Source organism: Salmo salar, chromosome 11, assembly GCF_965601325.2.
Source record: "Salmo salar chromosome 11, fSalSal1, whole genome shotgun sequence".
In the NCBI taxonomy this organism is placed as follows: domain Eukaryota; kingdom Metazoa; phylum Chordata; class Actinopteri; order Salmoniformes; family Salmonidae; genus Salmo; species Salmo salar.
The window spans coordinates 23,911,570-23,926,960 of record NC_138301.1 but is presented as its reverse complement, the minus strand read 5'-3'; the positions used below and the strand labels follow the sequence as shown (position 1 = coordinate 23,926,960).

Sequence of the window (15,391 nt, the reverse complement as noted above, 5' to 3'; positions counted from 1 at the left end):
GTGTGACCCACCAAATGAATCCGATTGGTTGACCCTCGTTCGGCGGTTTGTTTTGGATTTGCGTGTCTGCTGTTACCTTGCTTTCTAATGCGTTTTAAGAGTTTAATTGGTTAAAACATCGATTTTAAGCATGGATGACTCTACAAAGCGTATATTACAACGTCTGATACGACGAATCCCTTATCAAATGCTCCAGACAATGCTTGGCAAGTGGGCTCATCTATCAAGAGAGGACCTGCATTCGCTTGACCTCACACAACCAAAATGGGTGTTGACGGAACATCTACTGGCTCTCTGTGAGGTAGATGTAGCTGCTTAACTATATAGTTAACGTTACCTATCTAACTAGCTTTCTCGTGATGTTCTCTTTAGCTAAATTGTTAATTTAATCTAGCTCACTTTAACAGTTCATCATAGGCTAAGTGTAATCCAAATTTTTTGTTGTTATACAATCAACCCTTTCTGATATATTCTACTTGTATCTTTCCCAGGAGAATGGCTTGAGAGTGAAACACATCACAGAACTCGAAATGATCTGTAAGTGTTAACTGACCGTGTGAATTAACTAATTTCCCCCTCAGTAGCTAATGGTCAACTTAGTTGTCAGTAATAGATAATACATTTCACCAATGCTTTCCAGATATCATTGAGAATCCGAACCAGGGAATGTGGCATGGCTTCCAGCTCCTTGATGCAGAGGGTAAATGAAAGTCTCTAATACCTTGCTGTACATTTATTATCTAAGTGCTTTCACTGACACTCACACATTTCCCATTTGAAAATGGACCCTAATCAATATTAGAGTTCCAAGGTATTAGAGGTAGCCTAATCAGCATTTTTGTTAATTTCAATTATATTTTTCTTCACAGAGGATGCACCATCTATTGAGCTGACACAGTTCAAGGAACAGTTCAAGGCCAACCTCACAGAGCTCATCAGCCATGTATGTATGACTTCCAGCTTTTATATGCTTGGTAGAAAAGACAGAACTAACATTCATTAAAATGGCTTGTAATGTCCCTCAATTGCTGTGCTTGCATGTGCCATCTCAGTCAATGCCTGTGTTTGTCTTTCCTTCCAAGGTGTCTATTAAAATAAAGAAACATACAGATGAGGCCATATGGATACGTATTGCCTGGGGGGACAACTTCACAAAGCCTAACCACCTTAAACCCACATATGTTGTCCACCATCTTCAGACCCCTTATGTCTTTGTGACCGGCTTGACTTCAAAGCATAAGCCTCTTTTAAACCAGGCAAGGATGCTTTCTAAATTGCCCCTGAGGGGATTCATAACGTCATATTGCAATGCTTTGAATTCTGTTTCTATGGTCTGTATCGCCTGTATAACAGACTGAGTTCTGTCATACAGGCCTTGGTTCTGGCCACAAGATATGGCTCTATGAAGGACGCTCACCTCAGTGGACGGAACCTCACCGCCATCAGAGACCTACTGATGAGGCAGTACCAACAGGTAGGCCTTGGCCCTGTGCCCTGTCCCCAATGACAGGACACGGGCCATATAAAAGCCTTTATCATGACCATCCCACTGCTTACTGCTAACAAAGAAAGCCTATAGAACTAACTATAGAGATTCTGTGTTCTGCACCTTTTCCTTCTTTCATAGGTGTTCCCCAACAAACATCCAAAACCTCTTCAGGAAAAGAATCCTGTCCCTAGAAGTATGTTTTGTTGTCTGCTTATAAAATACAATTGTAATGTATACATGAACAGAATCATGGTGACAACCACAACAAATTAGATATCAATAGAATATTGACTTAGAATGTCAGTGAAACACAAACTATTTTCTCATTTTAGACCCCAATATAGAGAAAGAACAGGCTGAGAATACAGAGAACCGACTTCAGATGGCCTGTGAGGCCTTCGGTGATGGGACACTACCTCAACTGCAAAAAGCTGTCTACAAGGTGCAAGAAGTTGAACTATGATTGTTTACAAAAAGCTTTCTCATGTGCCTGCTGTGCTGTGTGTGACAATGTATTTTGCTCTCTTCTCAGCTGGAGACCAAGTTCCGGGATGACTCCAACAAGAAGTTGACAGGCAGAGAAGAGCCCTTCAGAGGAGTGGTGGAGTTTGCCAGCACCAACCTCCTAGAGTCACTCAGGCACTGTGTGTCCTCAGGTACACTATCTATATGTCTGGGGCTGGGCTTTGTTTAATATCCCCTTTAATCTCTGTCAATGGGAAGAGCCACATCTTCTAGGTTTTTTTTTTACCTTTATTTAACTAGGCAAGTCAGTTAAGAACAAAGTCTTATTTACAATGACGGCCTACCCCAGCCAAACCCTAACGACGCTGGGCCAATTGTGCGCCTCCCTATGGGACTCCCAATCACAGCCGGTTGTGATACAGCCTGGAATGGAACCAGGGTCTGTAGTGACTCCTCTAGCACTGAGATGCAGTGCCTTAGACCGTTAAGCCACTCGGGAGCCCTGTTAGAGCTGCAGAGACACCAAATTATGAACAATAGCTCTCTCTCGCTGCATTTTGTTCCATACCCTCAGGTTGAGAAGTCAAGTCTTCCAGGTGAATGCTCAGCATTAAAACGTTTTATTTGATGTGGTTTTAGTTATTTAACTGCTCATATATGGCTCCACTTCTTTATTCAATTCTGTCCATGGCCACAAGGGGGCAGAGGAACCATGACAGACTTTCATTGTGTCCATCTCATTCTCCAGACAGATGTGCTGAGTTGTTTGATGCTTTTCAGAGGGTCTGCTATTGAGTGAGTGGATTTGATTAGACTGAACCGGGGTGAACCAGGCTATGGCCAGTCACATGACCGGCTAAAACCGGTGAGGGCAGAGTACCCTGCTCAAATTGAACAGTAATATGCGCAACCTGGTCATATTGTCAACATGGCAGCATGATGGATCATTCAGAAACATACACTTTTATGGAAAAGACATGTTGTATGTTCAAATTTTCAAACTAGCTTTCTTTGGGATGGTAGATAGTGATTTATCAAGAGCAAACACTTGTGCAGGTGAACATGAAATCCTAACTCATTACTCCATGTGTTATGTCACTTTTGTTTCGTGCAGGGCACCCGGCTCATGCCAGATAAGCGGCCCAGTTCTTTAAAAAAACTAATGCAATCACTTTTAACCCTGTGTAAACTCGGCCTACCCCGTGAACAGGGTGGGCAAAAACGAATCCCCTCAGTAATTGCTTGTGTTTTACAGGTATGTCGTCAACTCCAGTCACCCCTCTTCTCTCATCTATCACACAGAAAGGGAGAAACTATTTTGTTATCACAGACAAAGGAGTTTAAATCAAGTTTAACTATAAGATCTACCAGAACAAGTAGTGTATATTTGTATTGAATGTGTTAAAATTTTATGGGGTTTAACATATATTTTTTAGAACACATTGTTTACCCATTCACTCTGTTTCAGAATAAATAAATTGACATATATAATCTGTTTTGTTTTATTTCATGTAATTTGTTTCACTTATTTTGTATGAACAAATAAACATTTCTGCAATTATGTTGATGAATTTAGTGCAGTTGTGCATTTTTCAGATGTATGCTGAGTCCTTAACCCAAGTGTTGATAAGAATAATCTTTGTTATTGTTTCTCAATTAATTAATATATCAAATAAAATTTATTTTTATATAGCCCTTCGTACATCAGCTGATATTCTCAAAGTGCTGTACAGAAACCCAGCCTAAAACCCCAAACAGCAAGCAAAGCATGTGAAAGAAGCACGGTGGCTAGGAAAAACTTCCTAGGAAAAACTCCCTAGAAAGGCCAAAAACCTAGGAAGAAACCTAGAGAGGAACCAGGCTATGAGGGGTGGCCAGTCCTCTTCTGGCTGTGCAGGGTGGATATTATAACAGAACATGGTCAAGATGTTAAAATGTTCATAAATGACCAGCATGGTCAAATAATAATAATCATAGTAGTTGTCGAGGGTGCAACAAGCACGTCCGGTGAACAGGTCAGGGTTCCAATATACTACAATCTGTACTCTAATAAATGTTATTGGATGGATATTTTTTTTTTTACTTTGTGTTACTTGAGTAGTGTACAGCAAATATGTAATATATCATAGAAGTAGCTACAATATTGCCACTTGCCATCCCTCTGATGTTGCCAGGACGCTTGTGTGGGAGTGGCTGTCTGTTGCTAAGAAAGGTCTCCCGGAAGTGGACGCGTCCTCGTATTTTCCGGACCATATTTTCCTGGCTTGTTTGCAGCACTGTTTCTGCTGCTTGAGGAGCGGTTGGGTTGGTAACTTGTCAACAGAAACATGGCTGCCTCTGCGTCGGGGAAAGCATATCGAAACGATAACGCTTCTATGGGAAGTCAAAAATGCATCGAAGAGCCCCCCGCACAGACGCGGGAGATTATCAAACCGTCTATCATGGAGCTCACCAAAGAAGTGCGAACCAATATCCTATGTACGGTGGAAGGATGTGGCAAGATTCTACCGAACACGCCAGCCCTGAACATGCATCTCGTGAAGTCCCACAGAGTAAAGGTAGCTAGTTTGTTAGCCTCTGCAAGCTAACCAAAGGGGCTACTGACATATTCCAACACATCTTTCTATTTTTCAATTCATGATGCTAGTATCTATCGCTAACTAGTTACGCTAGCTAGTTAGAGGCATGCTTATTGGGAAAACGGCAAGTCATCGTGCACTGTTTGAGGCCAGTTCTTTGAAGTTGGCTAGCTACAACTGTATACTGCCGATAACGTTATTTTGTTACTATTGTGAAACATTGCGTAAAGCATTGTAACTATCATCCTAGGCTAGGGTCATAGCTGTATGAGACTGATTATCCTGGCTAATGTTAAGTTAACTAGCTTTCTTGTACTGCTTTTACATGTCAGCCATACAAATGTATTATCTGTTCAAACCCACACGGTTAGAACCGCACAATAATACGAACATTGTGGATATTCAGATTAATATAATAGTTCGTTTAAAACGTTTACATGCTTTGCAAGAACAACGATTTCAGTAATAATCCTGTTCACATAAACACATCTGAAGTTAGGGTAATGATGGGACTTTTGATAAATGCATAAAATCGCCAATAAAAATAAACGTTCAACCACAGTGACCATGTTATATTTGAGAATACGATTTGATATTGAGTTAGGACATATAATGTTTGTATGTGAAAAGATGCATACTTTCAGTTTTCCCGAACTCTAGCTTGAGGGAGGCTTGCGCACGGATGCTGGCATATGCGCAGATCAAATACACCGCTGGACCGCCGATTAAACTGTTTACGTGCCTTAATTCGAAGGTTGCTCCGAAAACCAGGTATTTTAATCGGTTTACTTCGATTATGACCGTACGCCGATTTAAGATAAGCAGAGTAAGGTGTTTAAATGACTAATGCCATACTCAGTTTAATATCGAATTATTAGTGTGCATGTAAATATACTTGTCTCGATGCCCACATAGCCTAACTTTGTAATATTATTGAGAGTCATTTGGTTTTCTAGAAGTTTATGGAAATTCGAGCAATTATAATAACTCTCAGTGAATGAATGTTTATATGGCTGAAGAAGATGGGCTAAGCCCAAGATGTGCAACCAAATCAGTCTGACTAATGTCACACTGTCTTTAGCTTAAATATCAATACAGGCTACAGTAAAGGTCTTGGAGACAATGGTCCTCCTCTTTAACTGAAATGTATGCAGTGTCCCCGCCTGGTCTTGCTGCCCTGTGGGAGTCTTAGTGATTCCAGTTTCCCCCAAATGAATGCTGTTCTCTGCTGGGATCTAGCTGTCTTTTGTCTTGCTACAGACTGAGCTCTTTGGGAAAAAAAGAAAAGGTGAATGTTTGAATTTGAATAAGGTCTGAAAAGCACTTCATGCTCCTCAAGTACTAACTGTTCTCAATATTGAACTAATTCAACTGGGCCTAATGCAGGAGAATGAGAGATGGAGGAGAAAATACATTGTGCAGCAATTCATGAAGGAAACATAATGTCAATCTGAACAAAATGGTGTCAAGTGAGCATAGTCTTAGATGTGTATGACTGTGACAGGGCTGACAGTAGAGGCAACTATACCCTTGCTTTCGAGAACCCAAGGCATTCTGCCTTATCACAAAGGTTCCCGCTATAAGCACCGCTTACCGGTGGGACCATGTGACTACAATCCCAACGCTCTGTTTTAATGTTTAGAAACGTCAGTTATCGCTTGCGATACGGTTTTCAAAACATATGGAACTTATCTTTCATTTCAATTAGAAATAAACTTTCAATAAAATGCATTTACTGTAGCAGGTTTTCACAGATCCATACGTCCACAAACTACACTTCCTCCTCAGTTACGCTTACACACAGATGTTTGAGCAGGCTAGATAGCTAGTTAGCACAGGTGGTCGCATCTGTCTTCCGTATTCAAGCGCTGTAACATGGGGCTATGCCCGCGTGGGAACACTAACCAGGTGTGTAGTAATTTAACCTTTTCGTTTTTTTAAATGATCTGATATGAAACTGTTACTTATGTTTCCAAAATCGTATCGCAAGCAATGTGTATTAACATTCAGAATTAGCATCAGAGCTCTTAACAGAACTCCCCCGGCCAGACGATACCTTCATAAATATACACTAAAGGTAGTTATGGGCTCACGCTACCCAACCGGAGTCATCAGGCCAGGAAAGCACAGGCTGCTTACTGTGCCTCCGCTGTTACGCACTGGCCAGGCTTGTTCTGTTTTATTCATTGATGCAGAAAGAGAGATGATTTGGGTTATAACACGGTTGTTGCTGGACACTCACTATGCCTTAGCTCGGCTGAACTGCCATATCACATTTGCTGGCCAACTGCTGGATGTGTGTGTAACACGGCAATCAATTTAATTTCACACACTTCCGAACATCACAAATCGTACTCAAATAATAGCCTACTGTACTAGGCAGGCTGTAGTGTTAGACTAGTGACACTTCCTGTGAAATGGCTGTATGGAAGGTGTCAGTGAGTCACTTAGCAGGTTTAACTCGAATGTTAAACATTTTGATGACCTGACTCCTTGATGTAGCATACTGACATATTTTCAGTTTGCATTTCCTTGCTGCGATGCTGCTCAGCAGACCCTACCCAAGCTGTCTTGTAGCAGACAGAAACAAAACTATCTCTGCCCTGCCTGCCTGTATCACCGTCTGGCAATGCACTGTGCCTGGTCTGTCTGCTGGGAAGGGACATAATAGTGTCATGGAGAGCAGCTCAGGGACTGTGCTCTGGCCTAGAACAGACCGTCTGAATGTTAACCTGCTCATCTGCTGCTGCAAGACACCAGTGAGTCCATCTGCTGCTGCAAGTAGCCTATGCAGAACTGTATGCCTCTGACGTAACCTTTACAATAATATAAGATACACTGTCTGTTTACTGTGAAGACAGATCATTTTAGAACTATGCAGTATGTTATGTATATTAGCCTAACTTATATCAAAAGGTCTATTTTATTAGTACTGTACCAATGACACAGTAGATGTAGCCTGCTAGGTGACCTTGGCCAGTGACCTTTGCCAGTGAAATACTGCAGTGCTAGTAATGATGGTTAGGCTGTACACATGGGTCGATGCTGAGGTCTATCTGTGGCCTGTGAGTCATACCAAGCTCTGTGTCTGCTGTACTCTTACATAAGCATCATGCTGTTGTTCATTGAGTTAATACAATGTGCTGCTGACAGCTGCTTCGGCACGGCTATCTGGAGACTGCCAGGAGTGTGGAGTGACGTAGCACACTGGAAAGCACAAAATCGATGTGCTGTTAAACTAATAACTTTCATCTGAACCTCTTTAAAGTCATAGATGTGAACCCTCCATCTGGACCACCTTTGTCTGTTTATTTGCCATTCGCATGGTTTTCTACAAAGGATAATTGCCGTGTCCATCGGCTGGATGTTTTCGAGAGATAGGATTTTAGTCTCTCTCTAACTAAAGTATAACTAATGCCTAGCCTTTAGCTCAGCGGTCTTAAGAGTTGTGCTGATGGCCTACCTTTCTAAATGTGGTTGGTTAGGCTACATTATTTCACTGCTGATAGATGACACTAAATCTTAAGCCTATAGTATCACAATCTAATCATTCATCCTCTCTCTCTCCATAGGACGGTCTTGTCAACCCCACCATCAGGAAGGACATGAAGGGCTCCCAGAAGGTCTACTGTTGTCCCATAGAGGGCTGTCCACGAGGCCCCAACAGACCCTTCTCCCAGTTTTCCCTGGTTAAACAGGTACCACATCCCTACAGTCAGTCTAAGATCTGTATATTGCCAGAGATAGCCTGGCTGAAACCACCTGAGTCAGACTCATGCGGATTGTCTAATGAATGAAAAGACTGAGACAGACATTTCCTTCTGGGTTTTCCCCTAATCACTTTCCAGTCCTGCTTTGGATCTCCCTTGAGATCCTGATGGTGGATGGGAATTGTAAATGATTGGAAAGTGTGTCTAATAATTGTCTCAATAGAGAGGCTTTTGAAGTATAACTAGGAAATTGGAATTAGTGAATAAGAAGGGAGTAATACATTCCTTTATTGCATTTTCCCAGTTCATGTAACAAGTAACCTCCTCTCATAGCCCTATGTATATTCTGCTCTATCCAGCACTTTATGAAAATGCATGCAGAGAAGAAGCACAAGTGTTCCAAGTGCAACAACGGCTACAGCACAGAGTGGGACCTGAGGCGCCACATAGAGGACTGTGGGAGGACCTACCGCTGCACGTGTGGCTGCCCCTACGCCAGCAGAGCAGCGCTACTGTCACATAGCTACAGGACCGGCCATGAGGTCCCCACAGAACACAGGTAGACACAGAGTGTACAAAACATTAGGAACATGTACTCTTTCCATGACACAGCTTTCACCTGGTCAGTCTATGATCCCTTATTGATGTCACTTTTTAAATCCGCTTCAATCAATGAAGATGAAGGGGGGGAGACAGGTTAAAAAGTATATTTTTAAGCCTTGAGACAATTGAGACATGGACTGTGTATGTGTGCCATTCAGAGGGTGAATGGGCAAGACAAAATACTGACGTGGTTTTGAACAGGGCACCGGTTTGTGCCAAGAACTGCAATGTTGCTGGGTTTTTCACGCTCAACAGTTTCCTGTGTGTATCAAGAATGGTTTACCACCCAAAGGACATTCAGCCAACGTGACACAAATGTGGGTAGCATTGTAGTGAACATGGGCCAACATCCCTGTGGAATGCTTTCGACACCTTGTCCTGCGAAATGATGCTGTTCTGAGGGCAAAGGTGTAAGGTGTTCTTAATGTTTTGTTCACTCAGTGTGTACTGGATATCATACTGGAGGGCAGTGTTTCCATTAACCGGTTGTTGATGGGTTTTGGTCAATTAAAATAAAAAATACACAAAAGCCGACAAATATAAGCATTGCCAAGACATTGTCCAGAAAAATCCTCCATAAATCACATTAGCTACGCATGGAGGTTGGTTCACGTCGTCTTTCAATGATCTCTCTACTTTGCCTGTTTAACTGCCTGCCTGTCTGTTTTGAGCTCATGCTCTCACTAGCAGATTAGCATTGTATAACTGGAACTGGCCCACAAAATGTTCACATGCCAGTCTGACACACACAGCTGCATGCACATGACTCAGGGGAGAATGATGATTTTATGCTAAATGAATCTCCCTAAAATAGAATTTACGGTAATGTCCACCAAGGAGGAATATAAGAGATGAAATAATCGTGCTTCCCTACTCTTCCTCTAATCTACTGCCTGTTTCAGTAGTTGGCTCCAAAATGCTTGACTAACTAGCTACTGTACCAAGGGTGGAGGTACAGACAAGTGGACAAATAAATAGATGCTGAAACAGAGGATTTTGACAAGCCAGATGGACAAATTGAGACATGCATTGTGCAAGGAGCCAATGTCCACTTGGTAGGCATTCCTTCCTCCTTGCATATTGCAGTCACTTCCATGTGGTGCCATTGAATCGGCAGTGGGTGCTCCTAAAGGCATTAGTCTACACATGACATTCATTCATGTTGGGACAAACACCTGCATGCACAATGTGCCTTGAGAACAGACTGAATATGACTGCACAACGACTAAATGAGAATGCCGCCACTGCACCTTGCTTTTATTAGTGTTTGTCAAAGCTTTATAACTACCTACTGCTGTTTTGTCTGCTTGACGTATTTTCTCCTCTGCCCTGTGTTTGCAGGTATCCACCAGTGAAAAAGCGGAAGATGGAGAGACAGATAAGTGGAGAAGGAAAAGTCAAACCCAGTGAATTCATGTGTCAGATCATAAAAACGGACAGAGAACTTTCAGAGGACTCCCTCCCTTCAGACAGGGTCTGCCACAACAACCCCCCTAAACACCTCCAGAAACTCCTCCTACCCAAGCCCAAAGTGGCTCTGGTGAATTTCCCTGTGATGCAGCTGGCCCATCTCCCCGTCCTCCTCCCCTCCACAGAGAGCGGTGTTCTGAGGTCTGTGGTGCTGGCCATGGACAGCCAGGGCTCCTTCAGCACCCTCCACCTCATGCCCCAGTCCATGGGGGCTGTGGTGCCTCACCTGGACCCTAAGACCCTGGGCTTCAGGGGCAGCATGCCTGTCTCCCGCCCCAGTCTGGGGCCTGTCAGCATGGGGGTGCAGGTAAGTCTGGAGTCAGTGGGATCTGGCAATGACTCAGGAGGAACCAGGGGGAGCAATATCTCCACCAACATCCAGACAGACATCTCATACTTGTCCAGGATGCCTATGGGGGTCGGGGTGGGGACTGAGGTGTGCCCCGTTGGTGAGTTGTCGGTCTCATCGTGTTCTCAGACAGATATTAGTGTGAGTGCTCAGGTCCTGCTGCCGGTCAGTGTAGAGACCCAGACGTTCCCCTCTAAGGCCAAAGCCACCACCACCATCGGGGCTCAGACAGACACCCACACCCTCAACCAGCTACCCTACCCCTATTCCTCCCCATCCCAGTCCCCCTACATTACCAAACAGACCCAGACCAGACTCGCCCTGGCTGGGTCAGAAGAGAGGGCTCAGATAGACCAGGCCATCATGTGCTCAGACCTCTTCGACAGTTACTCCCTCAGCGTCTCAACACAGACGGCACTGACAGACGGACACTTCAGAACCCACGGTGTAGACGACCCCCTTTCCAGCGCCGGTAACGGTCTCTATGACGACGACAAGTCAGCAGGAGGCATGTGCTTTGGCGTGCAGACAGACGATCTCCAGTCGGGCAGCGTGGCGGACAACCAAACCCAGACCACCTTGGCTCTGTTCAACGACCTGGAGAACATCTTGTCAGGTCACTCTCTGTCCGGTCCCCAGACGCAGATGGATTCTTCAACAGGCTGTGGGTCAGGTCTGGGCTCTGTTCAGGAACAGCACACGGGCATCGACTTTGACTTTGAGGAATTCCTGAACGCTGCCCACATACAGACCCAGACGGAGGAGAGCGAGCTGAGCGGTCTGGGGGCCGACACACCCCTGGAGGTCCTGGACATCCAAACCCAGACAGACTTCCTCCTCCTGGAGGGCCTGGGAAACAGTGAGGGGCCGGGCCGGAGCCAGGCCAGCGACCTGGAACTGGAGATGTTTGACACCCAGACCCAGACGGACCTCAACTTCCTGCTGAAAGCTGGAGGCCACATGCCACTGGGCCACATGCCCCTCGGCAACATTCTGCGCCAGTCCAGCTTCTCCATGAGCACAGAGTCCTCTGACACTGAGACGCAGACCGACCTCCACCAACCGCTGACACCAACACCAAACTCCAACACCCTTCTCTCCATGTCCCAGGGTGACCAGGCCAGGCTCTTGAGCAGTACGGAGACTCAGACGGTGACCGACGCGTCTTCTGAGGGCCTCGGAAACCTCTTCCTGACCAGCAACGAGACCCAGACAGTCATGGATGACTTCCTGTCAGCTGACATGGCCTGGAACATGGAGTCCCACTTCAGCTCGGTGGAGACGCAGACGTGTGAGGAGCTGTTTGCTCTCTTTCAGCACTCTGAGAAACCCAACAGCTGAATTACCACCCCCACACACCTCCTCAGTCCACGCAATGGGTTTCTGGTTTCTGTCCAGGAGGTCCTGGGTTCCTACTCATCATCCTCTACAGTCTATGTCCCTCTACTAATGGAGGTTTAGGTGTAGAAGTGAGCCTTCTTGAAGTCTTAGGACATTCTACAGGGGGGTAGCATGTCTAGGATAACATGTCCAGACATCTCCCTCATGCTAGCTCAAAAGCACTTTATTATAGTTCATGGATATGATTTCCCATCCTTGTTTACATGTTTATTTGCACGTCTTACTACTTAAATATATATTTTGTCTGAAAAGCCAGTTTTTAGTCCGTTTACAGCGTTTTAAAAGTTTGAGCACTAATGTTTGCTGTAAGAGAGTATGTAATGCCTGTTGAGCCTTTCCTTAATCATACTGCTATTGAATGGCTTCCGGCAGATTTGATGTGGCACAAATATACTAGCGAAACTCTAAAATAGTTGCCGCACTCTCATTGTTGACATGTGATTGTGAAGTGCAGTCTTGTAGAATTGCCCTATTGTTACAGGGCCACCCACCTATAAGTTGGGTCACCGCGTTAGCAGACTAGCCTGTCATGGTCTTTGACTTATTCATTAGCTGGCTGTAAGTGTATAGCAGCACTGTGTGCTGAAGTGATACAACACTGTAGAGAAACACTATGAGGATCTAGCTACTCTCTAGTCACTGTGATTACATTGTGATTGTGTATGTCCACCACCACCATATACAGTGCCTTCAGAAAGTATTCACACCCCTTGACTTTTTGCACATTTTGTTGTTACAGTGGGATTAAGTGGAACAAAAAATGGAACATTTATGGAAAATATAACGAATATATCTTCATTAAATAAGTATTCAACCCCCTGCGTAAATACATGTTAGAATCACCTTTTGATTACAACTGTGAGTCTTTCTGGGTAAGTCGTTAAGAGATTTCCATACCTGGATTGTGCAACATTTGCCCATTTATTATTTTCTGAATTTTTCGAACTCCGTCAAATTAGTTGTTGATCATTACTAGACAACCTTTTTTAGGTCTTGCCATAGCTTTTCAAATAGATTTAAGTCAAAACTGTAACTCGGACATTCGGGAACATTCACTGTCTTCTTGGTAAGCAACTCCAGTGTAGATTTGGCCTCATGTTGTAGGTTCTTGTCCTGCTGAAAGGTGAATTAATCTCCCAGTATCTGGTAGAAAGCAGATTGAACCAGGTTTTCCTCTAGGATTTTGCCTGTGCTTAGCTCCATTACGTTTCTTTTTTATCCTCAAAAACTCCCCAGTCCTTAATGATTACAAGCATACCCATGACTTGATGCAGCCACCACTATGCTTGAAAATATGTAGAGTGGTACCCCAAACATAACACTTTGTATTCAGAATAAAAAGTGAATTGCTTTGCCACATTTTTTGTATTGTGGAGTAACTACAATGTTGTTGAGCCATTCTCTGTTTCTCCTATCACAGCCATTAAACTCTTAACTGTTTTAAAGTCACCATTGGCCTCATGTTGAAGTACCTGTGCGGTTTCCTTCCTCTCCTGCAACTGAGTTAGGAATACACCATCCAAAGTGTAATTAATAACTTCACCATGCACAAAGGGATATTCAATGTCTGATTTCTTTATTTTTACCCGTCTACCAATAGGTGCCCTTCTTTGTGAGGCACTGGAAAACCTCCCTGGTCTTTGTGGTTGAATCTGTGTTTGAAATTCACTGCTTGACTGAGGGACCTTACAGATAATTGTGTGTGGAGGATACAGAGATAAGGTAGTCATTTAAAAAACAAATCATGTTAAACACTTATTGTACACAGTGTGAGTCCATGCAACTTATGTGACTTGTTAAGCACAGTTTTACTCAATTTATTTAGGCTTGCCATAACAAAGGGGTTGAATACTTACTGGCACAAGATATTTCAGCTTTTCATTTCATATATTAATTTGTACAAATTTCCTAAAACATAATTCCACTTTGACATTATAGGGTATTGTGATAAGGCCAGTGACAAAAGTCTCAATTTAATCAAGTTTAAATTCAGGCTGTAACACCATTTTTGGGGGGGGGGGGAAAGGCAATGGGTGTGAATACTTTCTGATTGTACTGTATAACAACCCCACTAAATGTTACTGAACATAAACTGACAATATTACAATTTCTATCAACATTTTCTTGAACTATACTCTAACGCCTACCATATTGGTCAAAGCTAGCTGTTGGTATCATTACAATATTTTACCTCATTTGCACATGCACCCCATTCAAATTTCAAGAAACAGACATTTGTTGAGACATTTTTATTGAATGTGAACTTTACATGAGCTCTCCAAGTTTTGAGTATTTCTCCATGTTGGATATTGTTATGTTGGTGCCTTAAGCCAAGTATTTTTCATGATGTATTTTGTAATGTTTCCATTGGTCAGTGATGCACTAAGCAGCTTTAAGAGGTAGGAAGAAGTTCAGGATCAAAATAACATTTACATTATATTTATTTGTGGAGGGTGTATTGGAAGAATACTTCAAATACTCAAGTATCTTTTAATTTGCATGTTGAGTATGTTTTCTGTACCTCTACTTTAAAAAACATTTTGTTGCAAAATATGTTAGAATGCCTGTTTTGTGTTACACATCTAGGTTCTAAGAATGCAATGCAGTATTTTTTTCCAAGGCAGCATTTGCCCTACTGTGGTACACTATCAATATGTATAGAATTGTACCCAGAAACTGCAGAATGTAGCCTACGTCACACTGCACATACTGCACAACATGGCTTAGTTTTTGCACTGCATCTTAAAGTAATTGAAACAGGACTGTTTCATTCCAGTTTATAACAGACTTTCATACTCAACCATTACATTTCGTAACAATGTTTTGTGCTGTACTGAAAACACTACTTCTATTTTAATTTATCGTTCTTGAACTTTATTATAATAGCGCTGAGGGGAGAAACTGCCTTGCTTAAAAAAACATGTACAGTAGACTACATGGCAGGGTTGAAGTCAATTTCATTTTAATTCCAGGCAATTGAGAAAGTAAAGCCAATTCCACATTTGCCTAATTTTGAAGAAAATTTGAATTTGAAATGGAATTGATCCTAACCATGTTTTTCTCAGTAGGGAGTGCATGCAGTCTTTGGTGCCAATGTAATTTATTTAAGTTGCATTTCTGTTTGCAGCCTTATCTTTTGTATTTCAGTTGCCTGAATGTGTAGAGGGTCGATAAAGGTTGCCTCTCGCTGTTTGTTTTGTTGGTGCTATTCAGCAGACGCTCATAATAAACTCTTCAAAAAGGGTTGATTGTTTGAGTTGATGTAGTAGCTGGTTGTCAAAGGACAGGAATACAGTGCTGTATAAAGCCAAATCAAATACACTGC

General features: G+C 43.0%; 2 protein-coding genes across 2 annotated transcripts; both read left to right on the top strand.

The window, feature by feature from the left end:
• The first annotated feature begins 19 nt into the window (after positions 1-19).
• LOC106562296 (centromere protein N-B) lies at positions 20-3,525 on the top strand. Its single transcript, XM_014127078.3, has 10 exons — positions 20-301; positions 492-537; positions 641-700; positions 870-943; positions 1,083-1,256; positions 1,373-1,474; positions 1,628-1,682; positions 1,822-1,931; positions 2,022-2,145; positions 3,210-3,525. The coding sequence occupies exons 1-10, from the start codon at positions 131-133 to the stop codon at positions 3,296-3,298; spliced, it is 1,005 nt and encodes a 334-aa protein (XP_013982553.1). The 5' UTR covers positions 20-130; the 3' UTR covers positions 3,299-3,525.
• A 664-nt stretch (positions 3,526-4,189) lies between these two features.
• On the top strand, positions 4,190-15,309 carry LOC106562295 (ATM interactor). The gene is made up of 4 exons (XM_014127077.3): positions 4,190-4,512; positions 8,106-8,231; positions 8,603-8,802; positions 10,188-15,309. The coding sequence occupies exons 1-4, from the start codon at positions 4,282-4,284 to the stop codon at positions 12,004-12,006; spliced, it is 2,376 nt and encodes a 791-aa protein (XP_013982552.1). The 5' UTR covers positions 4,190-4,281; the 3' UTR covers positions 12,007-15,309.
• Positions 15,310-15,391: the final 82 nt, after the last annotated feature.